Consider the following 25,959-nt stretch of genomic DNA (forward strand, 5'->3'; position numbering starts at 1 on the left):
ATATCTGAGCCCCTGCCATGAGTAGAGAACACCATAGGCCATGCGTGGTTACATCTCAGCTGCCTCGGAGCTGGGAGTCAAGTTCTCCATAAGAGCATCACCACGGCCATTGTGAAGCCCTTTTCCCCATATAGTGAATAATAGCTATGTGTGCTTGTCACAGATAGGTAAGAAACATTAGGAGCAATGTTTTATTATCACCCACACACTTTAACAGCCTGGTACCTAATTTGTGTGTGTGTGTGTGTGTGTGTGTGTGTGTGTGTGTGTGTATATACATATATATATATGCCTTATGTGTATGTGTGTACATGATACACAGGTGTATGTGTGCGTGTTTATGTTTTATGTATTAGGTATGCACTTATGTGTGTATGCATATGTGTATGTGTTCATATGTGTGCATGTGTATGTTTATGTGTATACATACCCAAACTAAATGAACATTCTTAACCGTCTTTCTAAGCCTTCTACCATGACTTCCTAGGGTAGCCTCTCGTTGATCTAGACAATATTATCCATGTGATCATACTGAAATTTTCCTTCTAAATACTTCTGTGTTGACTTGCAATTTCTTTATTTAATGTGGATTCTCTCCCATGCCATCTATTCATCAAAGTTCTGCCATGTTGTAAAGCCTATTTATTTTAAGGGAAGCCATGGTGTGTTTAGAGGTTTGCTTTATGGGTATGAATATGCATAGCCGCTGATCAGACATCAACTGGATGAAAAGGAAATTTGAGATCTGGAGTCCACTAAGGCGAATGTTATAGCATCCATCTGGGATGTAATGAATGCTTGACCTTGCCTAGTAGCAGATCTGGGAAGAGTGGATAGGATCAAGCTACAACTGATTTACTGACCCAAGGCAGCATCCCTCATGTGTCAGTGTTACCCCAGATTTCATTTACATGGAAATGATCTGCAATGAGAAATGGCATCCAGATTTGAGAATTTTTATCCTATAATCTCTGTGCTAAAATAGCTATCTTTTCAGAGTTTTATTCTGCATCAATAATTACTACCAAAAACAGGATAAAGAAAGAATAGATTTAAGTAGTGGTAAATTATTGTTATGTCATTTATAGTGTAGGGTAATCTTTTTCCAGGATGTTCTACTTATTATATTTTTGACCTTACAGTATTATAGGGAGTTACAAAGGGGAAGTATTGTTATATTTTTATCTTAACACAAGGGAGCTCAAATATTGAGGTTTAATATTTTATCTCAGATCACATAAGGTTAGACCTGATTTATTATCCATATTGCTAGTCCTTTTTTAAATAATAAATTATGAATGCTCATGAAACACACACACACACACACACACACACATATATGTATATCCAGCTTTTGCAAAATCACTTTCATTGGCACTTCTGTTTAGACTGTCCTAATGGCTAAAGCATCATAGTCTTATTTTATGAGGATGCAACCTCAATTCCCCAAATATTCCAGGTGTTTGTCCCAAGTACTCTTACCCACTGAGTGTCACCATTCTCTGCCAAAGCTGGTTCATTGTGTCTGAGTAAGTTACATTCAATGAACAAAAGAAGCAAGTTCCTAATCTCACTGGCAGTGGCCAATAGTAAGAGATCACTTGCTGTCCTTGTCTATCTGAGTGGTCTTGGGCTTCTTTTGCAATCACCTTTGCTCCTGTCCCCCTGGATGAGTAAGCAGATTCTGCCGGTTGCATCACTGGGCCCAACGGGAACCAATGAACAGTTGTGTTACAACTCTGAAGCTTGCTTCACTTCTGCTCACATCTAACTGGTTGGAAATGATAATACTAAGGTCAAAACTAGCTTCAGGAGCAAGAAGGAGAATCTTAGCCTGTCTCCTGGGTTTGAACCTGAGATGGTTGGGGAAGAGCCTGATGGATACAGGAAATGCTTAGTTAGAGGTCAGCTTTTAGAAACTGCAAAGGAAACGTGAAGTATAGAGCACAGAGTGTACCTCACCATGCAACTCTCTCAAATCAGTGAGGTGCGATGGGAGGGCAAGAGGATTTCACACAGGCTGCAGACACAGTTCCGAGACTCACTCGGGAATATTGTCTTGTATTGTCTTGTCAACAAACTGTGTCATTCCATGCTGCTGAGGCCATGTTTATTATGTGGTTAGGCGCCCAGTCACTTTAATTTTAACAGCACTTATTTGCAGTAATGAGAGAAACTGTGGGTATATGTACAGTCCTAACCGTTCTGATTATTCTGTATCTAGTGTTCCATTTTCTCCCTAATATCCTCAATATCTTCTAAGAAAAAAAAAATGTCTCTTTTCTCTGCCTGGAGGAAATTGGCACAGGGAGTCCCTGTTGAAACTCTGTCTATGAACAACTGGCGATACTGTCTTGATTAAATTGCTCGGATGATTCAATTTAAAAGATCAGTTCCTTATGGTGTTATATTAAATTGACACCCAAGACATTTAGTTATAGCACATTAACCAGACCCAGAAATTAAGTCAAAGCACTGTATCTACCGTACAAAGTATTTTTCACACGGATAGTAGGAAATTAAAGCTGGCATCTATTCATGTTGCCTGAAATCATCATAGAATTTGTATCATATAATCTAAGTTTCTGAAAATATAACCAATTTTTCCTCATATCTAAGAATGGCTGCTTCTGATAGTAATTAACCTCAGTAGTAGCATAATTTCACACCCTATTGCTATAGCAGTAAAGGGAGCATTCGGGGACTAGAGGACATTTATGTATTTATTTTCACTCTTAAAAGTTGTTTGTCTTTATCTTTATTTTTTTGCTTGTGAATTTCATTCATGAATATTTTATTGAATCCGTCTCCTAGTCTCTCCTTCCCATTCTTTCCAGAACCTCACCACCCACTTTCCCCTTTTCTTTCATATTCTTTCTAACATGTTCATGTTTCTTTCTAACCCATAGAGTCCAGTTGGTATGAGCAGTCCATGCATGCGTTCAGGGCTATTCAGTGGTACATGGACAACCTACTCCAAGCCACATCCTTAGCGACTATCAATTGCCAAGAACAACTGAACTAAAGGAAGGGTCTCATGTTCCTCTCCCATCCATGTTAGCATGTTGACAGGCTTGATCTTGTGTAAGTCTTGTGTGGGCAACCATGAGTCACATACACAAAAGCCATGTCATGTTCATATAATACCGGTTCATAGCTTTCCTCCATTACCTCTTGCTCCTCCTGATGATTAGTTGGAAATTTCAGTCAAGTCTGGGTCCTGGGTTCTTTTCTACATCTGATGGGTCTTTAGGGTTTTACAAGAAAGCTTCTGGTCTGCGAGTAATTAACAAACAGCTAAAGTACATTCACAAACTGAATTATATTTTTAATTAAAGAAAACAGTTCTCATGCAATTGATTTTTGGTAGATGTGAAGTATTTAATAAAGATGCTTTGCAATATTTGTGTCATATGGAATCTAGTAGAACACTGGTCAGCATATTGTTTTGTGAGTATTCTAAAATAGCAATATTTCAAGCATCATAATAGGTTCAGAATGCAATTAGTTACTTTAGTACTTGAATTACATCATTTTCATCTTTAAAAATATTTACTAATTGCACAAAATGATGAGATTCATTATGAAATGTTATAGTCATGTAATTTACTTTGGTAACATCGACCCTCCCTACCATTGTCTTCCCTGGGAGTCCTTCTGCCCTTTGTACTTTTGCATTGTTCATCTGTATGTATATACTGACCCATTTATTTTCTCAAGAGTTGTGTTTATTTTGTTTTATGTTATAATTTCCAACTCATCCATTTACCTGGGAGTGACATGATTTCCTTCTTCTTGGGTAAATGATACTCCATGGGTATAACACACTTTGCCCATTTGTCTATTGAGGAATATTTAGGCTGATTCCATATCTTGGTTCTTGGAAAGAGTGCTGCAATTAAACACAGGTGTGCAGGTATTTCTATGCTGGTTTTTATTCCTTTGGGTATATGCCTAGGATTAGTGTAAGCAGATCCTATAATTAGTTCTGTTTGGTAGTTTAATTTGAAGAATTGCCATATTCCATTGTGATTTCAGTGTTACCTGGACTTCATTACATTCATACAACAGTACAAATGCATTCTTCACTAGCATTTTTAAAATTGATTTTGACTGAGCTGATGTGAAATCTCTAATATTCAATTTGTATTTCCACAATGTCAAAGATTCTAAAGATGGTTTTCAGTAATTGTAGGTCATATGTAATTAGTTCAAGAACTCTCTATTCAGTCTTATGCCTAATAACTGATTATATTATTCATTCTTTGGTGTTCAGTTTTCAAATTCTCGTTTGCTATTTTATATGAATCCTTTGTTAAATGAATAGCTATTAAAAGGCCATCCCATTTTTAAGTCTGTCTTTTCACTCTATGTATAGTTTGCTATGCAGAAAGATTTCAAGCTTGGCACAAACTTGCTAATTATTGTTATTGTCTCCTGAGTTGGCAGAGTCCTATCCAGGAAATAGTTGCCTGTTCTAATATCTTTGATGTTTACCTAATTGAGTAAAAATGCTTTCCTGTCAAATGACAGTATTTTCAAAATACATTTTAAAATTTTAAATATTTCAAGAGAGGAGATTATCAAACATTTGGCAATTCCAATTCTGCCCTCTCTAGCATTTTAGGGACCTGAGCAATGATAAAACTGTCTTTGAGATCAGGCAGCTACTCTTCTTAGCATCATTCCACAGCAAAAGCATAAGTTGTGTAAAGCATACCATAACCCTATATATACTATATCTTATGTACCTGCAACTCTAAAATGTTTAGACAGTGGAAATATTGTTCTAAATTATTTTTATTTTTAAAATGAATATTAAAACATACCTGTAATAATTTTCCCCCCTCCGATGAAAACATTCCTTAAAGAGTTCAATGTGGTTTTAACTTGTTACATTTTTACTAAATAAAAAAAAAATTTACTAAATAAATAACAAACCACAAAGTATTAAAATGTAAAATTAAAGCAGCAGATCTTTGAAACAGGGAAATGAGAGTATGATATGATTTTAACTCATGATTGTACCAGATCTTAAATGATTTAGCATTTTGAGAACATTTTCCATTCCCTATTTTGATCATCTGAGCACCGAGACAGTGAATACAAGACATGAGCTGCCAAATATGATGCTTGTTGCTACTGCTTTAGAGAGTAAGAAAATGCAAGTGGATCCTCGGTTATTTTCTTGGCCTCCATGTCATCAATATTTTCCTCTCTCACATCCTCCAAAACAAGATCTTAATGGGAGAAAAATGTGTTAGGGAAGGAAGTAAGGCACATGAGTCAAAAAGCCTGGGAAGTGGCTGCGTTAAAGGAACCATCGTATTTAGAACTGTTCATCCTAATGCATGTCAGTGAGGAAGCTTGGGGATTAGTGACAAAGGTCTAGCCATTCTATTCTGTCTCTCTGTATACCAGTGAACAAATACCTCCAATTCCATCATACATAGAGATGGTAATAAAGGACCCTCATCAATCCATCCTCGTTCATAATAAGCCATTTAGCTCACCTGCTTTGTGTGCCATATATATTGTTTACAACTGATTGCATGCTGCACAGATAATTCTGCTCTGATTACCTCACATCTAATTCTGTATTTGTGCACTTTAGTGAAATAGAGCTAGCCACAAGTTTTCCCTGGTTCAGTCAGTGGTCCAAGTAATGCGTTCTGCATATGACTTCCAGGAGAAAATACAGTTCTGGTAAATCTTCCCTCACAGAAATTGACTTTAGACATATGAATGTTGCCAGTGGAGTAATAATCTAGCAGGAAACAGCTATTCTGTCATATAGTATATGAAAATTAGTTTCTAAAACATTTGTATGGTTTCAACCGTTACTTAATGGAATTCTCATATAGAAGGTCAACATGGTGATAGTTATATTTCAACCAACTTGATTGCCAAAAATCTGTATGCATTAAGTGTGAGAGTAAAACTAATCTTTTCAATTATGAGCCAGGCGTAAGAATATGCAGTTATTAATTGTTTTCACTATGGACTTCCCTTTGGGGTATATTCTAGCATGAACATTTTCCTCAAAAATAAATGCCACTGTTGCTTAGTCTTGCTGAATTTCAAAATTATTTTATGTTCATTGAATTTATAACTTTGACTTTCATGAGGATCCTCTGGGTTTACCCCTTATCATGGGAAGAGTACAAAAGTTACTGCCAGAGGCTGGCTGATTAAACTCCTTCCGTGTGCAGCAGAGATGAAGATAATTTAAAGTCTCACTTAATTATAAGGATGTCTGGTTTAAAGTGTGCTTTAAAATAGGAACTACATGGATACTCAGATATTAATGTTTGTGTGAAATAGTCTGTACATTCATATTTGAAGTCTTCATACCATGAGAATAAATGCTAATTTCTGATCCTATTCTTTTTGTTTGGTGGCCAATGAAGTTACTTTGTGACTTATTTTTTCTGTAAATTATATAATGTGTGTGAGACACCTCTTTAATAATTGGTGTAACTTTGACTATGTTGCTAATATCTGGTTGTTTATAAAAACTCATTAGAAATGGCTACAGAATTAAGGCTTTTAAACAGCGAAAAAAAATATTTTTTTTAACATTCTTAATGGGAGCTGTTTTTATTTAAATTCCAGAGGAATTTTTTCTGTCTTCAGGAAGTGTGGTATGTTCATTTATTGATAAGTATTGCCTAGATAACATCAAGCCATTGTAATAGTATTGTAAGGAAAATGCAATCATACGAATAAAATAAGAGAGAAAGAATAACAGGGAGAGAGACAGGAAGACGGAAGGAGAAGGAGAGAGGGAGATGGAGGGAAAGAGAGAAAAACGGGAAAGAGGAAGGGAAGGGGAGAGAGAGGAGAGGAAGAAAGGTCCAAGAAGAGTCCAAAGACCTGGGGGAATCAGGTCAAGGTGGAGAATGTGCCTTCTATAACAAAGTGAGTGCCTTTCCAGCTGAATACAAACAAAGAAGTAATAGATCTGCATTGCGTATGGATGATATCATAGGACTCTGAAGGAATTCTGCTCCAGCCTTCCTGTTGTTTCCAGGGTGGGAGAAGTAATTGTTTAAGTGGAAAGAAAATGGAGAAGGTTTGAAAGGTCTGTTGTGAATGAGAAGGAAACTCGGAAGAATTCCCAGGCCATTGGAGTACTAGGCTAAGACAGAGTATGTGATGAAGTGCCCTCAGTACTCATTCAGCACTTTCCTAGCTCTGATGGTTGTCCTATTTTAAGCACAGGGGATGAAGGGCTGAACAAAGTCTGAAAGCTTAGCCTCTGGCTTGGCAGAAGGACTCTGGGAAAAGATGATTGGTCATAATAGAGGAGAGAAGCTGAAGTCAGAACTAAGGATGCTGACATGTAAAGACAGGCTTAATTTGCATCCGAAAAGGCGAGTCTGGGGGACCTTGTAAAGGCAGAATTCAAGATACTAGAGGTAGAAGGAGAGGAGAAATAGCAAGCTTGAGGTGGTCCCCAGACTGTCATGGCATCAGAGTCACCCTGCAGTCTTTAAAAGCTACATCTTCCTTGGCTCCATCTTTTGAGATTCAGGCCGAGCTGGTATGTGGTGTACCTTGGTCAAATGAAGTTATTCCATAGACAAGTTATTCCATCCATTGCTTTGAATGAACCTCTCATAAGAAAAAGCTCAGTATACATTTAATCCCAGCACTCAGAAGGCAGAGGCAGGTGGATCTCTGTGAGTTGGAGACCAGCCTGGCCTGGTCTACAGAGCTAGTTCCAGGACAGCCTCCAAGGCCACAAGGCCACAAAGAAACCCTATTTTAAAAAAAAAAGTTCATTTTGTTTTGCTTTTATAACATAAATTAGCCCTTTTTTTAATGGAGCCTCTGGAGGACCATCAGAATTTAAAGAGATGAGCAACATCAACATTTCATATTTTGAAAAGTACCCTTTTCTCAGAATGGTTGAAAAATACAGAGAGAGAGAGAGAGAGAGAGAGAGAGAGAGAGAGAGAGAGAGAGAGAGAGAGAGAGAGAGAGAGAGAATGATTAGGGGAAAGAGACAAGTCAAAAAATATTAGGCCATCCCAGGGGTCCAGTATGAAACAGGGATTGGCAAAGGACATGTGGTTCATCTGAAATGTTTGTGGTTTTTGACACAGGAATTATGATAGCTGTTGGTATATGTTCAGAATGACTGAAGGAGATAAGAGATTTCCAACTTGGATCATTCCCTGGGTGTTGACCACCATATACCAAATGCCACAGAGACTGTAACTCAATGCAACCTTTCTTATGCCACTGTTTCTGTAGGTTAGGAGTCTGGACCTGCTTCCCTCCTCTCTGCTTAAGGGTATCATGGGTGGTTCAAGGTTAAACTTCCATCACAGACTCAGTCAGGGGAAGCTCTTCCTCTTAGCTCCCCTAGGATTTCAGCAGAGCTCATTTTCAGGTGGACTTTAATTTCCATTTGCATAAAGGGACCAGCCCTCCTTTGAGAGTTTGGAGCTGAGGAGTCAGGAACATCCATTCATAAGTCACATCAGTCTACCAAACTGACACACGAATTATGCCTGCAAGTGACCTCCATTGTGGCCATTGAAGGCTGATCATGAGAATGAGATCCTGTGACAGGCAGGAGGTCAGTGCATCCCTAAGAATATAGACCCAGGGGCTGGGGTCTGATGACATTGTGCCAAACACAGAACATAAGGCTCTCAGAAAACCTCCAGGAAGAGATGAGCAAGAAGCTGGGAAAGCCAGGCAGGGGCCTGACTAGCTCAGTAGCTGGGGAGAATTCAGCTGAAGTAAAAACTGCCAGAGACAGGAGCACTTCCTTCCATTCAGAATGAAGTAAACAGAATGACACAAACTGGATCCAGGTGGAACCATATTTATCTGTCTCTTCCAACTTTGCTCTCCTTACAAATGGAAATGTGTTGAAGGCACCATAGCAACAGTGATGAGAAATCCAGGCTGTGAGGATGGAAGAAGAGAATTTGACTTCTACATCTGGTGCTTTCCTGTATTCACTGAAAGCTTTTTTTTTTTTCTTCCAGGTTATGTTCAAGAAGAATGCATCATCCCCTGCCCATTTGATTGCAAGCTAAGTGACTGGTCCAGCTGGGGTTCTTGCAGTTCATCTTGTGGGATCGGAGTAAGAATTCGATCTAAATGGCTAAAAGAAAAACCTTACAGTGGAGGTCGTCCGTGTCCCAAATTGGATCTCAAGAATCAGGTAAAGTGAATCAACAATCATACAAAAAGTTCAGTTACCTGAATTATTATTTCTGGGTGAAAATGAACTTATTCTCTTTCAGAGAGACTCACAAGGTTGAGAGAGGAACACAGGCAGTCACTAAGGTAGCAGAGTAAGAAATAGAAGCTTTGTCTGATCTCACATAATAATTACATTTACAAAATTACATCTAAATGATTTTAAATAGAAGCATAATTTGATATTGTAAGAGGTGTACATACATTGTTTAAACGTAAGCAATACAATGAAGAGACCATCAAATAATTTAAGATATCATATTCATAATCTAGCCTTTAACAATCCAGAAGTGATGTTCTAGTTTTCTTTTGCCCAAGTTTTTACCCTAATTTTCATTGCTGTCAATCTTGCCAATTCTTCTACAACTCTCCAAATTTATTTTGACTATTTTTCTACACATTTTCCCAGAAGTCAGACCTATTTTTTTTTTTTTACAAGTGACATCCTGATGGATACCTTTCCATATAGCTATCTAATAAAACTGTCACACTAAGCAGCCAGAGTTGACTAGAGCATATTTCAGCTTCTTTCAACCAGTGTCTAAACTTAAAAGAATTACAATGAAGAACTCAGAGTTCATCAACAGGTGCATACCGATTAGTAGATTAGGACTGATGATTTCAAAAATCAATTTAATAGATGGCACATGAGATGAAGCCAGTTAAAAGGTCTTTAGCATAAGGGTAGTGAAATGTATCTCACATGGCTGTATCTGTTATTTTATTGGGAACCTTTCAACAGAATAACTCCACAGGCTTCTATTGCTAATTCTGTTGTTAATTTCCCTCCTCCTAACCCCATTTTGGTTTTGATAACATATACATTGTTAATGGAAGGGAGGTAACATTTGTCAGTTCCTTATGTGTTTGATTAGGATGTACAGGAGGGCTCAGACTTGAACATCATGCATTACTTCAAGACTGATACCGTGAGTTATTTCTCCAAAGTCTTACAAAAGACAGATTACTTATTAAAAAGTTACCAATCAACCAAGAAATACTTAAGTTGTAAAATTCGGCAGAATTAATATGAGTGTCTTTTACTTGCAAAATAATAGCCATCATACCCCCCCCCCGCCCCTTTCTCTCTCTGGTTTTTTGAGATAGGGTTTCTCTGTATTGCTTTGGAACCTGTCCTAGAACTAGCTCTGTAAACCGAGCTGGCCTCAAATTCACAGAGATCCACCTGCCTCTACCTCCTGAGTGCTGGGACTAGAAGCATGCGCCACCACCACCCAGCCACACCATCTCTTAAGATGTAAACGTTTTATGGAAAACAAAGCAAAGGGCTGTGAAAATAGCATCAATACAGTGATGAGCCCTCATAGGTGTAGATGACCAGTAGAGAGGAGTGAAATAATGGAAATGGGAAGGACCAGCTACAGCAGAAATAAACAAGTAATGAGGTGCACAGTCGGAGGGAGACTTTTCAGTTGAATACTCTCCGCGAAGACATTTTGACTGTCTCTGGGGATTTTTTCAGGTATTTAAAATGGAAAAAAAAAAGTACTGCTAAGCACTCATATTTATGAGCATCTATATTTATCATCACATCTTCTTCAAAACAGTCAATGAAAGCTGAGCCTTTAGAAAACTAGCTTTAATCATTGATTTTAGTATTCTTGTTTTATAAATGAGGAGGCTGTATAGCAGTGGTATGCTCTCTTGGGCACAGATGTCAAGCCCCCCTCTCAGTGTGGAGGGCTAATGCACACACAAACACATCTATTAAAAGTGAGAGAAGGAAGGAGTTGGTGGCAGAAGTCTGACTGTTATGACCCGGAGGAAATGTGCGTACTTGCCTAAGACACAACACTCATAACCTTGACAGGCAGCGTTAGTTAAAAATTAAATCCAAGTTCAAGAACAATTTAGATGAACCTGGCAAGTGAAAATTAATCAAAGGAGGTCAGTCTTCAGGGGATGTTTCTGAGTTTTGAATCCAAAAAGACAGGGTGGTTGTAGCCAAAGCCATTTGGTTTGGGGATGATCAGAAATGAATCCTAGACTTTGGAGAACAGAAGTAGAATTTATCGTGGAATTTATTCTTCTGTATAGAAATTTCAGGCACCTGGCATGCATGTGCAAGTGGAAAAGTAACCCCAGTGCATACTTTCTATATTCTTAAACCTCATTTTTATTGCAAATTGACAAATGATAATTGCATATATTAGTGGGACGAAATGATCTTGTGAGTACAATGTGAAGTGATTAAATCAGTATAATCAGTAGGCCACTCATTTCAACCATTTTGTGGTAAGAACATTTGTAATTTTCTCAGCAACTTTGAGATGTGCGATATGCCTTCATTAACTGCCTGAACCACGCTGTGGCAGATTTCAGGTAAAGAATACAACTCCTCAGGAAGTCTGTGACCACCACCTCCTTCAACCCAACTTTCTCTCTCCATTAACCTTCCCTCTGCTCTCTGTTGAGTCTGATTGCTTTACAACCCAAACCTAAGTGAGAACATGAACTATTGGTCTCTTTTTTCTCACATATTTTCAAATTTTGGTTTTGAGACAATAAGGTCTTACTCTGCAGCCCACAATGCCCTGGAACTCTCTGTGTATCTCAGATTGGCCTTGAACTTGCTTCAATTTTGTATATGGACTAGGTGTTCTTTCCTTTATCATTGCTGTCATTCACTTAGGCTGATTGTGTAATCATGGATAGTGCTGCAACATATATGGAGGTCAAGACATACTAATTTTAGCTTGTCATGGAAAATACTGGACACGGGATTGTGGAATCATGTTTTATTTTTTCAGTTTTGTGAGAAACCGTCAAATACGTTTTTATGACAGCTGTTCTATTTTACAGTCCCACAAACCTGTACAAGAGTTCTATTTTACATACACACGTTGTATCTTAACATAAGTGAATTGATCAGGGTATGTCATAAATTCCTTCACTCATTCATAAGTCTGTGAATGACCACGGAAACTCCAATTGGGCAAAGTGAGTTATTTAAAAAGAATTCCCCTAGGACTAATTCCATCTCTAAAGCAAGACCACTCATCCCTGTCAATTCATTTGTGGGAGGTTATCTGTACTGACAGCATTATATAATTGCCCTTGCCTGTAGCAGGGTCTTCTGCATGTATGTCTATGCATATGTATGCATGTGCTTGTGTGTGTATATGTGCATGCATGTGTGTAGGACTGTATGCCTTGTACTGCATATAGAGCTTGTTTGGAGGAATTCATACTTTCACAGTTCACCTAACAGGAATGTAGGCTGTCAGAGATTCCCCTTGTTTAGAAAATAGTGCCAGCTTTACTGTTTATGTCAGAAGTAACCAGATTACAGAAGCAAGAAAAGCACAGTTCTTTGGTACCTTGGCATGAGGAAAATGCATTGTGTGTCACATTGAGTCCTGTGCACTGTTCATAAGAACATTGAACTACTTGGGTATATTTCTGGGTAAATGTTAGTGCTCTGATACATTCTTTCTCCCTCTTCGATTTCGGTTGTCTTTTGGGCGTGGGGTGTATTTGAGGGCAAGAGCTCTCTGTGCTTTGCTTTTTGTATTTTGCATCCTCTGGAGCACGGTCCTGTGGGTCATCAACTTACAGTCATCAGAGGGCTAAATGAAATGTGGCCTTCCCTGTGGATGAGAGGGGGCCTCCATCGAAGTCAGCAAACACATTAGCATGGTCTCTTGTGTACAAATTATTACTTGCATCCTCAAAAGCACAAGTCCTTCTAGAAGAAATAAATAATCTCCAAATTGTTTCCCAAAGGGTCTTTCAAAATTGCCCTGGAAAACTTTGACATTTAGATCCCATTGAGGACTAGCCCAGTGATATAAATGGAAAGGTTGGCATTATGTACACACACACACACACACACACACACACACACACACACACATAAACTGCTCTGACTCCTTCAGTGAAATCAATATTTATAATCTCTCATAAAAGCCTCCCTTTTAAACCAAAACCTATCAACCCGCTAGCTCTTCTTCTAAATGTGTCCCAGTGACAGCCATCCTTGAGTAGCTTCTGCTAAGTGTGTTTGTGATGCTAAATAGCTCACTATGCAGCTGTCCCTGAGCTCTTATCTAGGCATAAATGCCTTCTACACAGTTTATTGGATTATCAGGTCAGTTGGCTGATGCCCTTGACTCTGTTGTGCATAATAAAATAGACAATATATTTTAATTTTTAAGTCTAACTGTGTTGAATGGATTTAAATGCACTTGCACTATATATTTTGATTTTTCTTTTCTTTTGAGATGATGCTATTAGCAGATTAAATATAAGGGCCATAAAGCTCCATTGGACTTAAATTTCCTTTTAAAAGTTCTTTAGATGATTGAAGTCAGGGGCACTTTAGAAAAACCACATTTTGTTTATATGTCAAAGGCATTGTATTCACGCTTTGAACACAATTCTTGTAAGAGATTCATTACGTATATATTTTGAAGATATGCTCTACCTAAAGTCATTTTGGGGGACTTTAATGCCTCCAAGTAACTTAGAGGATGTGAATTAAATATGTGTGTTCTTTCGGAATGTTTGCCACTTCAAAGGTGTGTCTCCTCCCTGGGTAAAGGTGACCTAAATTTGCAAATGAGAACAATGCATTTTATTTTTCAAACCAGGGCCATCACGTTTTAAAGTATACTCTCTTCCTAACGATATGTAAATTTGTGTGTGTGTGTGTGTATATATATATATATATACATATATATGTGTATATATATATATATATATTTTTTTTTTTTTTTTTTTTTTTTTTACCATGAACACATCTTCTTTACAAGACTTGAGGCTGAGCAAGGGGTTCTGTGTGAACTGGCCTGGGTTCAATCCGTGCTGTTTCATTATATTAGTGTTGTGTTTTCAAGCCCACTGTAGATAACTGTCATCCTCCTCTTCATATTTTTTTTTTTTTTTGACTCAGAAAAACATGGCTACACTTAAGATTTAGTTTGATGTGTTCCATTTGGACATTCCCATGCAGTTTCCCTGATCTAAACCAAATCATTTCCTGGCTGCTCAGCTTGGACTCAGTGCTTTGGCAAGAACCCCAGACTGATGTGGAGGAAGAAACCTTTTCCCTCAGAGTCATGGGGAGGGTAACCAAAACTGTCCCCTGATCACACATCCAACGGGCTCTTCCTGTGGGGGAGGGTAACCGGTGGTTGTACCTTTCATAAGAACTTGGGTTCAGTGAGAACATCGAGTGGTGAGGCATGAAAGGCTGCAGGCAGGTTTCGTCTTTTAAATGTTTGGAAGGACGGAGCAGGCTTGGAAACTCCTAGCACATTTCCTTTCTCACACAACAACTATCCCAAAAGTCCAGGCCCCTTCAGTACACCTGCACGGGTTGTAAAACAGCCTCCGTGATGGGGTGCTTTGCCTTTGTAGCCTTGATGCCCTTAACCTTGATGCCCTTCTGCCTGAACAACTGAGCACTTTGAGGCATTGCCCTAATTGGGATCACAGGAAAAGCTGCTTTGCTCTGTTGCCATTTCCAAGAAACATGGTTGATTTTCTTGTCAAGTGATCCCCTCCCCCAACACTTGTGGCCACACATACCCTACTCTTCATTATCCTGAAGCCATTCCCCTTTAACTTGTGAGCACCTCTAAACCTTCGTCTTTACTAAGAATCTCTAGAGCCAGTTATAAGAAAGCAGCATATTTATACCCATTGTCTGCTCATCCTTCATTTTATGATATTATTAATGTTGCTATTATTTTAATATGACTTATTGCTCTTCTGTACGCACTTGAATTAGCTCATAGGTGTTACTCACGGTGTTCATTCTGTGCTTCTAGAAATGTCCATATAGCACAATTGCTAAATGGTGCTTTTATGATACTGTAAACTTAGAAAGTAGGGAAATTTTGTGAGGTTTGGTTTTATAACTCTCTCATTGTTCTCTCAAGCCTCATACTAACCCTAACTCCATAACTCTAAACCCCACTGAAATTATTAGATAACAACAACTTTGATATGAATGTTGCATCATCTGTTTTCAATTTTGCGAAACCATTTTTTTTTCCTTAACCAGATATGAAGCAGAAGTTCTTGAGCACTTTCTAGGAAAGAATATCGACAGGATCTTCTTTTCTGTCTTTCCCAAGTCTGCCGTTTAAGTTATAAATATGGAATGGGAAGCTCCTCCCTGTTCAGTCCTTGAAGGCATGTGAATCTGAACTGAACTAAGATGGTTTATTATATATGGAGATAAGTGTTAGAACATAGCACACGAACTGTTAGGGCTGGGGTGCCTTCTTAAAAAAGAAAGCCTGTGCTTAAGAAATGTTTGAAAGTAGATTTGAAATGGCAAAATGGCATACAGATTCTCTAATTCTTCGGTTGATATTATTTTCAGATTTCTTTTCCTCCAATGTTTTTTTTTCCCCCAGAAGGTAAATTTATGGTCCTAGCAGAACAGCTTTTCTAGAGAGATGACTTGGTTTTGAGTCAAGGTAAGTCGTTTCTCTGAGCAGACTGTTCTCTGTCTTTTGAAAGCCGGAGTCGATTATTTTATAACTGTTATTGATCCCAAGCACAAAGAGAACATTGAGGCTGAGGGGTTGCCATAGCGACTGTATCTCGGGACCCTGCCCTCCACGCTGTGACAGGACACTGCCAAGGGGCTGGGAATTTGATGAAAATGTTTTCATGTGCTGATTGTTCTGGTCAGGAAGTTTGTGAATGCTGTCACCATAGCGATAGCTGCTCATTGAAGCTGGAAATGATGGCAAATTAAGCCCTAAAAAAGAGCATCTTGGTCGCTGACTTAGTTTTTCCTGTGTAACTCAAACAAGGAATCACTGGTTCCTTAGGTCCACATTCAGAGCAAACCATCAAATCCTTTCCATCTAATGGGGGGAGATGAATTTGTAAAGAATGTGATCATCTCTTGCCCAGTGTTACCCACCGGACATTTAAAATGCTAAGACACAGTCAGATTTGGGTTCAAGCTGGAATTTTCTGAGTCTCAATTTTCATAATTTCTCAGATAGATAACTAATTAAAAATAATAACTCATTTTCTGTCTTATTGCTTGACAATCAATGCATTCATTTGTATGTATGTGCACACACACACACACACACACACACTCATGCACGCACACATGCACGCTCACATGCACATGTACCATAGCATATATGTGGAGGACAAAGGACAACTGAGGACCCTTTTCTTTCATTCTGCCATGTGGGTCCCTGGGATTGAACTTGGGTCCTCATGTTTGTCAGCAGGCCCCTTTAATTAAGAAGCCATCTCACTAACCTGGCACATATGTGTGATAAGTGTTAGATACGACCATTTCTCCCTGACCATTAGCACATAACTGTCTTCTCCCTGACCATTAGCACATAGCTGTCTTCTCCCTGACCATTAGCACATAACTGTCTTCTCCCTGACCATTAGCACATAACTGTCTTCTCCCTGACCATTAGCACATAACTGTCTTCTCCCTGACCATTAGCACATAACTGTCTTCTCCCTGACCATTAGCACATAACTGCCTTTTGGAGCCCGCCTGTCCAGTCTCCACTTATACATCCAGCCACAAGAGGTTTGGAGTCAAATACGTTGGCTGTAAGGACTCAGCTCAGATGTTCAGTAAAATCCTCTCCGTGTGGGAAGTCGTTTCACTTCCCTTCAGCACACACTTATTTGGCACAATACTTTTTTGTTAGTGAAAGAACTGAATAAGGCTTTCGCGCAGTTAAAACTAATCCGATGAACTTGGAAGTTTTTTTGTTCATTTTAAATGTTTTGGAGATGAAGAGCAAAACCATAACCCCGTGAATTTTCAAGAAGCACACCTTGTCAGTCAAGCACTATCCGGGGGTAAAAATAACCCATCCATGGACAAATCAAAATGTCGCCATAGCCCTTCACAGCTGCCTCTCTCTGCCAAAGATGGCTGTTTTTCGGGCTGGCGATGCTGTCATCTTAGATTCTAAAAACAGCTTCTGGGAATGGAACTGCATGTTGTCTCCTCTGCCTCCCTTTCTCTGACATTACGTTTGTGAGAGCCATCCATGCCTTCGGATGGGACAATCTCTGTTCCTTTATCTCTTTTTCTTAATTCAGCATATTTACTTCCTTGCATTATGCAGTATTCATTGTTGTGCCGGACATGGCATATTATACCGTTTTCTTGTTAATAGACTATCAACTTGTTTTCAGTTTGGAGTTGTTACAGATAATACTGCCATGGCCATTCCTGTTTGAATCTTCTAGTGCACACATATCTACTAAAGAACAGACTTCCTAGCTGTAAAATATGCAACCAACTTTGGGGATAGTTCACAATATTGCTTCTAAGCTAGCATGGGTCTTCCTACATACAGAGACTCCCTAATTCTATTCATTGACTTGAAATAGACCCTCTCAGCCATAGAGGTGTGTATAGGAGTGTAACTCATGTAGGTGCAGCAACTGATCGTCTCCTCATCCATCCCGGGCCAGCAAGACTATGATTACTACAGACTGCTATGCCTCTCCACAGGCAAAGGAAGTGCATGAGTGTCCCCTCCATGCTCACTCAATACTTCCTCCTCTCAAACAGCTGACCTCTAACCTCCTTCTCTGTCCTGCACTCTGTTGTGGACAAAGCTGCTTCATGAACTTTCTGCACCACAAATCTGATTGCATTTAAATGTATCTCAGGGCTCTTTTTACCTTTATATGAAGTGCAGACTGTGTGATATGTTTTCCCAGACTTCTTGTGATCAACCCCAACTCTGTTTACCAGCATGGAGTGGCATGCTCGGGTAGCAAGGCCGCCATGCTGGGGGAGTTTCTGGATGGTAGACTGCCGTCTTCTGTTTCAGTCAGCCCTCAGCGAGGCTTTCTCGGAAAGTGTGAGAATCAGGGTCTCAGGCTGATCAGATAAACCACCCAGATGACTCACACACAGACCCTTCTTTACAGAAATCCCCTTCCTGTCGACTCTGCCATAAGCAGACATTGTTTAATGACATTAGGTGTTTGGGTCTATTCTATCTCTTCTATCACCCTTTCTCTAGGAAAGACCCATCACATTTATTACATTTGCATTAAAATTCTGTTCCGCTGCCATTTAAATATAGATTGTTTAAGACATAATAGAGTCGTTGTCTTATTATCACAAGAGAAATTTCTTTTGCTCCGTTGACAAGGAAGAGACATGGTGTTTATTATTAATGCTGAAAACAGGTACAAAAAGCTCATTATAATGTATACTTCCAAAGGATTTCTCCAAGCAGCACACATTATCCAAAGCCCATCTTCTCCTCTGAAATGGAACAATCTTGTCATTCGTTAAATGAAGGCAAATTAATTTGAGCAGCAACGTTAGAAAAGTGTGGATTGACCTGGCTCGCTGATACATTGTACACAAACTAGACTCTAGATGCCTGCACAGGCAATATGGCATGAACCTGTCTGGAAACTATGACACAAGAGTAAAGTTGCTGTCACTTTTCTCTGCTTTTGGTGGAAGAATATAAACAACTCTTCTGAACTTTATTATACTTTGCATATATAACGGTTATATTTAGAAATATTACCAAACTTCAGCTTATTTCTGTTCCCTCTTTGATCATCTACTTCATGCAACTTCAACCCAGCCATCTCTTGTCTCTCTTTCCATGAATGTTCTATTCCTTCCCTGGTATTTCATCATCACGGTTGCCGCCGCCACCACCATCCTCACCACGAGTTAAAGCTGGCAACCAGGTTCTCTGAGGTCAGAGTACCCCAGAAGCAATGCTAGAAACACATTCTAGAGAAAGCATCTTACCTCTCAAATGCCCAGGGAACACCATTAAGGAAGAGAACACAAGGGAATGAAGCCAATAAGAGGTAGGTTATTGAGCCAGGTACCACCAGCCCTGCAGGAACCTTGCGGAGACCAAACTATTACGTATCTCAGGTTCGCCACACCCGATGGACCCGAGAGCTTGCAAATTCTATGATTACCTATTTGAGGGAAAGTCAAGTCAGTGCATTCCAGGCCGAACATAAGCAGCCTTCCTCTGGCCAGGACGAAGCCCTTGAGCGCAGGAATTCAGTTGCTGCCTGTTGGATTGTTGACCAGAACACAGTGAGGAATTGCTGGTCAGGTTATCACTATGTGACTAGAACAGAAACACGGAAGTGACTCTGCTCGTTCTTAGTTGGGAATAAAGATTTGTCTGTGCTACCTCAAATACAAGGGTGGCTCTTTTCCACAAAGAATATGCTTCACTGTGGAGTAGGGTAGAGCCATAGGCATTGGCTGCTTAAACATACGTGGCCATCCTAAAGCCAAGTCTTTGTCCTTGGTGAATAATGGATCTTCAGAAGGGGAAGAAATATATCTGTACACAGAGACCAATGTATATCCAGCTCCTGGGCAGAAAGGGCATTCAAATGACTTAGAATGACCTGATTATTACATATATATCCTCCATTTCATTCTTGGGCTTTATCATACACTGACTCTTTCTCTACCTTTGCTACCAAGTATGACTTTGTTCGCCTAAAAATTGGTGTAAGTATGAGATTGGATTTCTTGTGAGTCACACAGTGTTCCTCCTATGTGAAAAAGAAATCACCCTGATAGAGATAAGTCTCCAGGATGACTGGCTTTGGGGACAATAAACAGCTCAAGTGGTCAAGGGACCTCAAAACATCCATTGCTGACCTTCTTATTGAGTGTGCATCCCAACCCAACCCTAGACCAATTAAATCAGAATTTCTGGTCATATTTGTTTACTCTCCAGTGAATCTAATGTGCAGCTAGGGCTAAGAATCACTGTCTAAGACAAACCTATCGTCTTGTAAACGAGGTATCCAGGGCTCACATAAGCAGCTTGACATCTAATTACCAACTGGAATAGGGGTCCTGACTTCTAGCCTATTGCCTTTCCCTTCGTGAACATCCCTTCCATCCAAATGAACCCAGGTGTTCATTGAACACCAAATGAAACACCACACTCGCAGCCTCTCATAGGCAACAAAGGAGCATCCTGGCTTCATCCTGTGGTACTTCAGTCTGACCTGGATTCTGCTTGAGCCACTAACACTGAGTGGCCTGGGCCACAAACAAGAATCATTTGGGGAAGTGTTTGACTGAACTGAATAGTTGATTAACATTTGTCTGATCCTCAGATAGAGAGGGGGCATACCTGGCTAGTCATATACCGCTCCATATGTAGAAAGGTATATATGCCATGTCTAATGACCTCATACTGTTGCTTGCAGAATGGAGATGGAAAATTAAGTAACTTTTACTGAAATACTAACATTAGGGGCAGGAAAGAAACTGAAACAGCGGTCAGCACATTTTCCTCTGTGTGTTTAACAAATATTGCATGCGCATGCTCACGCTGTGCAAGGGGGGGGATGTTAGACACAGACAGGTGAGTAAAATGTGAGTGAGTAAAATGATGGACGTGTGTCATGTGCACATTCAGTCAGCTCCAACACGTCCTGGAGAAAAGTGTCTTCCACTTCCACAGTTAGAGGAAACGCTAACTGTGGCTACGGTTTGGAAGGCTCCTGTCTACGGTTGCTGGGTCTGTGGTTTTCTAATGTGTGGCGAGGGATCGAGGGACGAAACAGGCGGTAAAGCAAAACCACCCATACCGCCGTAGGTGGGAAACAGAAAAGAGAAAGAGGAAGCGATGGCGTGCCACTGACCCTTTAAAGGGCACTTCCCTAATTCCTTTTGCCCTGCCTCCCAAGGGTCCGTCTCGTCAAAGTTATGACACTTCCCACAAGTGCCATGATAGGGGCCACATGACTTCCGGAGGAAGTTGAAGATAACAGACTGTACAGACACGAATGAGAACTTTTGGTAGTAGTAACTTTCTGATGGAGGCCAATAGTTTTCAAAGGGACAATTCGAATAATTAAAAGCTTTGGAAGGAGCTCACTGTGTATGTGTGCCATTACTTACACATTATTTCAGTCGTTCACTGACTAGCCACAGGAGCAGAAGGCACATAGAGAAACAACCCAGAAGTCCACCGTACACCCTTGATTTTCCCCTCCCTTGGATGCCTAACCTATGAGTACGATTTATTAAATTAACGTTTTGGACATACTGAGGTGGTAAAGTGAGTCATTTTCTAAGACATCAATGTTTAGAAGAACAGCTAAAAGTTTCCTGTGACAGCACATTTTCTTGCCCGTGGCTCTCCTTTGCAATGTATTTAGTGTAAACCGCCTGCCAATGCCTCGCTCCTGTGATAAACACATGACACCTGAACCACACAAGCACATTTCCTATCCTGTTTTCCTGCCCTCGATGAAAAAGCAATCCCAGTGAAAACTGTTCGCTTAAGTACGTTTCTATGCTTAGCTCTCCATACACAATTGTTTCTCAAAGTTAAAAACCTCCTGGGACCGGACCGTGGCAGTAAGTGTAAGTGTGGATGGAAGGTTAGACAGTGCAGACAAGGCATGGGGTATTTAAAGCTTGATTTAGTATGCGCACTCTCGGTTGATAGGTGAAACAGTTCATTTCGCTCTCATGTCTTCCCACACTCACCGTACATCCTGAGGATGCTGAACGCGGGTGACTTGCCTCCTGTTGCCGCATTAATCTGCTAAGGGCTGAGCACTCACAAGCACATCAGCGAGTTTTGCTCTCTGTTTTTGAAACCTTTGTCAAACTTCGGTGTCTGCATCTTTGCCGGTTTGTCTCTGGGTCTTCTGTTATGCTTCATTGATCTGTACGTTAACTTTTGTGTCAAAACCATATTGCATTTGTCACTATGGCTCTGAAGTACAATTTGAACTCAGGTAATGTGATGCCTCTGGCTGCGTTCTTTCTGCTTATAATTGCTTTCTGCGGCTCTATAAAGAATGCTGCTGGAATTCTGATGGAGATCACATTGAATCTGTGGGTTGCTTTTGGCTATACACCATTTTCACAGCAGTAAATCTTCTAAACCAGAAGCACAGAAAACACTGTATCAAGGGAGCAAACAAGGCTCAGAGGGAAAAATACGTGGATTCTTCTTCATATGTTGATCTTAGACTCCAGTTGTTAATATATGTATCCAATTAAGAACAAATATGGATAAAGTCAAGTAGAATACAAAGGGGCCAGTAAAACTGGGGATCTCAGGATTGGGGAGAGACAACATATCAGAGCGGAAATTCTGGAGGAAAGGGGAAACAGTTGGTCAAAGGGAACAAAGAGATTAAAGGGGATGAGATAAACAATGAGAATATGAAAATCCCATGAAGACCTGTTCCTTTAAAAACTAATTCAAATAATAACAATAAAAAATCAAGTTCATCCTAACGATAGAAAGAACGGGAGGAAAAAGTTTTAGGAACAGATTGTTTTGGAAGGCTGAAGCCCTTTGACACAGTGAAATCATTACTGTTTTTGTTTGTTTGTTTTTTGCTGTGAGTGAATTACCTGTCTATGGAAAATCAAGTTCACATATGTATTTAGATGCTTTATGTTCATGTTCCATTTCAGCCTTATGTTTATTTCCCTTGAGGCTTCCTTTGGTGGTTGCACTGCCCTATGTATAACAGTCAGACCTAGGAGCTAGAAAGGCAGAATCAAGACCCGGGGTAGAGAGGAAGACAGAATGTCTCATCCACTAGGATGTACTTGTGTGCTAGTGCGGCTTATTCTATTCCTTTTGGTGAAAAAAACAAAACTACTGAACATTTTTTTTTTGGTCCCTGTGTGTCTTCTACCTTTTAACTGCTTTCTGATAGCCGGCTGAAGCATTGTGTAAGCGGGCTAAGAGGACTAATGGGTCTAACAAAGTTCAAGGAGCGAAGCCATGCAAACTGGTGCTCTGGGTGAGTTTCTAAATTCTTAGCTTCAGAAAAATAAAGCTCCATTCGTTATAGGCATTGCAGTCTAAGGGCACCATGTCTAGGAAACCAAATAAGAAAGGCGACCAAGTGAAATGTTGGACAAATTCCGTGTTAACTGGTTGAGGTAGCTACTTACCTCCAAATAGAGAGCAATAAGAGAAGCTAAATAGACGGAACTTGGTGAAGGAAATAAGAGCATCTTGAACTCAATAGATGAGTCTCTTCACACGACTTGTTGGCTGTCATTTGAAACAGTACATTATTTGGAAATGCTGAAATCTGTTCTGGCTTATTACCTAATTATATCATTTCTGAGTCACAAATTTCCCATAAGTCAGTTCACTCTAATTGTCAAAAAAGGTATCGCTGTGCCTAACTACAGTCACAGCGTCCTCTCTTCTCTCCAGCAGATGTTGCAAAGGAAGCTGTCACAGCTGGGGAAAATTTATATGCAAAAGTAAAAAAGTTGGCATGCAAAGATTAATTTTCTGTGTGTAATGCCCTTGGTTCTGGGAAACTTCACTTTTCAGTTTACAGTGAGCCTCATGGCTTCGCCATCTGGTGGCAGTGGGCAGAGGGTAATACTTTCCTCCTTTTAAGATGAATCAAAGTGGACCCATTGTTGTTCTAATGAGTTTGCAAGAGATGCTCTGGTGCTGAGATATTGGCTTTATCTTTTAAATGACGATTGTGAGGAAGCAAGAAGCACTTTTAACAACCTGGGAAGCTTATCACCATCAGAGTGAATTGAGCACTAAAATATGTATACCAGATGTTTCAAATGACTAGATTTGGAAGAAAACATACAATTAATTTACATTTTAGTACTAAGAACAAATTTTAATTTATTCTGATTAACTACTTTATAGCCCATCCAAAAGAGCATTTGAAGGAGTTATGGAAAGGCCATAAAAAAAGTTATAGCCAAGAGATGTCGTTTAATTGACACAAGAACAAGAGATTTTTGTTGTTGTTTTGTTTTATTTTTAATGCCTAATGCTCACATCTCTTAAAAGAGTTGATGTTTCACTTGCCTAGAACCTATGACTGAATTACATATCTGGAATCGATATAAGAAGCAGATTAACTCAGTTAATTACAGGTTGTGCCAAGGTTTAATCCTCTGCAGACCAGGTAAATTGTTCTAATGTATGCCACATACTTCCCACTTAACAGCAGCCACGCTTTGAGGGAAACATGAACAGATTTCTTGAGAAGGATTATTGTAAAGGGTATTGCCTTCGAGTAAAAACTGATAGTTCCAGGTCAAAACTTCACTACAGGAGTGACATGTTTGCAATTTTGGGTGACGCTGAGAAGAAGTCTTCAGTAGCTCTCTCTCTATCATAATGCCAGGCATGTTGTAATCTGTAGCTGGTAAACTGACTTTGTTCTTATTATCACAATGCCACTGATGGTCCTTGGAGAAGGCCTTGGTAAACCTGTGCATTACAGACTTTCTACAAAACCAGACGAAAGAACTAGGCTGGCTACAGATTTGTTTTTTTGGAGGCCTATTCAGTGTTTGCTGGTTTGATATCAGTCTTTAAGTTTGTTATCAAGTTTTTTTAGATTAGGAATTTAAATGTCGGAATGTCTGGTAAATGTGAATTGAATCTGAGAACGCCTGTCCGCTTTAAACAGAATATAGCGATACAATGGCTATCCTTCTTCAGTCTCACTTTACTTTGGTAGGTTTGTTTGGTTTCTGTTTTCTGTCTAAGTCTCTCCCCACCCCACCCCCATCCTCTGGCGCACGCACGCGCATGCACGCACGCATGCTGTGTGCCAGAGGCTTATGATATCAGAGGAAGGTTTTCCATTCTGGAACTGGAACAGCATTTTTCAGGCTGCCTGGCTTGCTAAGTAGTGCTAGAAGCTAGTCTTCATGATTCCACGGTAGTATTTCGGAAGCCTAAGTCTCTTCTCTAATCCACTGTGGTTTGTTCTTAAAGGAGATTATTTTATTCATTTATATCACATGCCCAGAATCCGCAGGTGTTCAGGTTTGAAGTGCTTGGTTTAGTCATTGCCCTCCTGGCCATATCGGAATGCTACGTTTAATGGTTCTTAGTAGCTGCTCATAAACAGTAATTGCCTGTCTTCATGTCAGTGTGAGGGATCTCTTAGGCTAAGCTTCAGCGCCCTGCTGGTCTTATTACATGTGATGTGGGGGAGATAATTCAAATAGAAAGTGACAGCTTATGTTGCTTTTATAATTAAATTATAAACCAAGCTAAAAATAACATATAAAATGATTTTATTTCTGCTTTGACAGACACATCTTTGTCACAACCCCTAGAGCTAAATTCAGACTTGGGACTGACACAATTCTGGGGCAGAATGTGGTACCATGTGAGCCCACCTGCAGTCTGACATTCACACTCCGTTTTTCAGCCACTGCACCATCACAGACACCCATTTACTTGTACGAGCTTTATCTGCAGGCAACGTCAAACATGCTCACTCCTCAGCCCTAATTGCACTCCTATGAGTGGGAGCAATTCCTGTCCACACCCATTTGTGAGTTACTTCTTTGTAAGGAGTACTTTTTTTCCGCCCACTGCTGGTCTTGGCCCCAATTAACACACTGAGACTGTGTATTTGATATAATGCTGTTGGCCAGGTACTAGTTTCTTATCAGCTAGCTCTGTCTTAATTATTAACCCATTTCTATTAATCTCCACGTGGTCTTATCTTACCAGAGAGAGAGCCCGCCGGCCTTCTGCTCTCTCCGTCTTCCATCTTGACTCCCCCTTACTCTTCCTCTTTCCTCCTTGTCTCCTAGCCCCTCCTATCTTGCTTTCCTATTGGCCAACAGTGCTTTATTCATTAACCAGTATGAGAACCATATTTACAGAATGACATCTCCCATCACTTCTTAGGTTCAGGGTTCTGAGAAATGAACACAAGAGCTAACTGGAAGGCGGC

At 39.9% G+C, this 25,959-nt stretch overlaps 1 protein-coding gene across 1 annotated transcript in view; it reads left to right on the plus strand.

Moving 5' to 3' along the window:
* LOC127236397 (thrombospondin type-1 domain-containing protein 7B-like) overlaps positions 1–25,959 on the plus strand; it is a 146,563-nt gene that overhangs the window by 33,367 nt on the left and 87,237 nt on the right. The window contains exon 4 of the mRNA XM_051204015.1: positions 9,009–9,187. Coding sequence (XP_051059972.1) covers positions 9,009–9,187 — 179 coding nt within the window. The remainder of the gene's footprint in view (positions 1–9,008; positions 9,188–25,959) is intronic.

Source organism: Phodopus roborovskii, unplaced genomic scaffold (assembly GCF_943737965.1).
Source record: "Phodopus roborovskii unplaced genomic scaffold, PHOROB, whole genome shotgun sequence".
Taxonomy (NCBI): domain Eukaryota; kingdom Metazoa; phylum Chordata; class Mammalia; order Rodentia; family Cricetidae; genus Phodopus; species Phodopus roborovskii.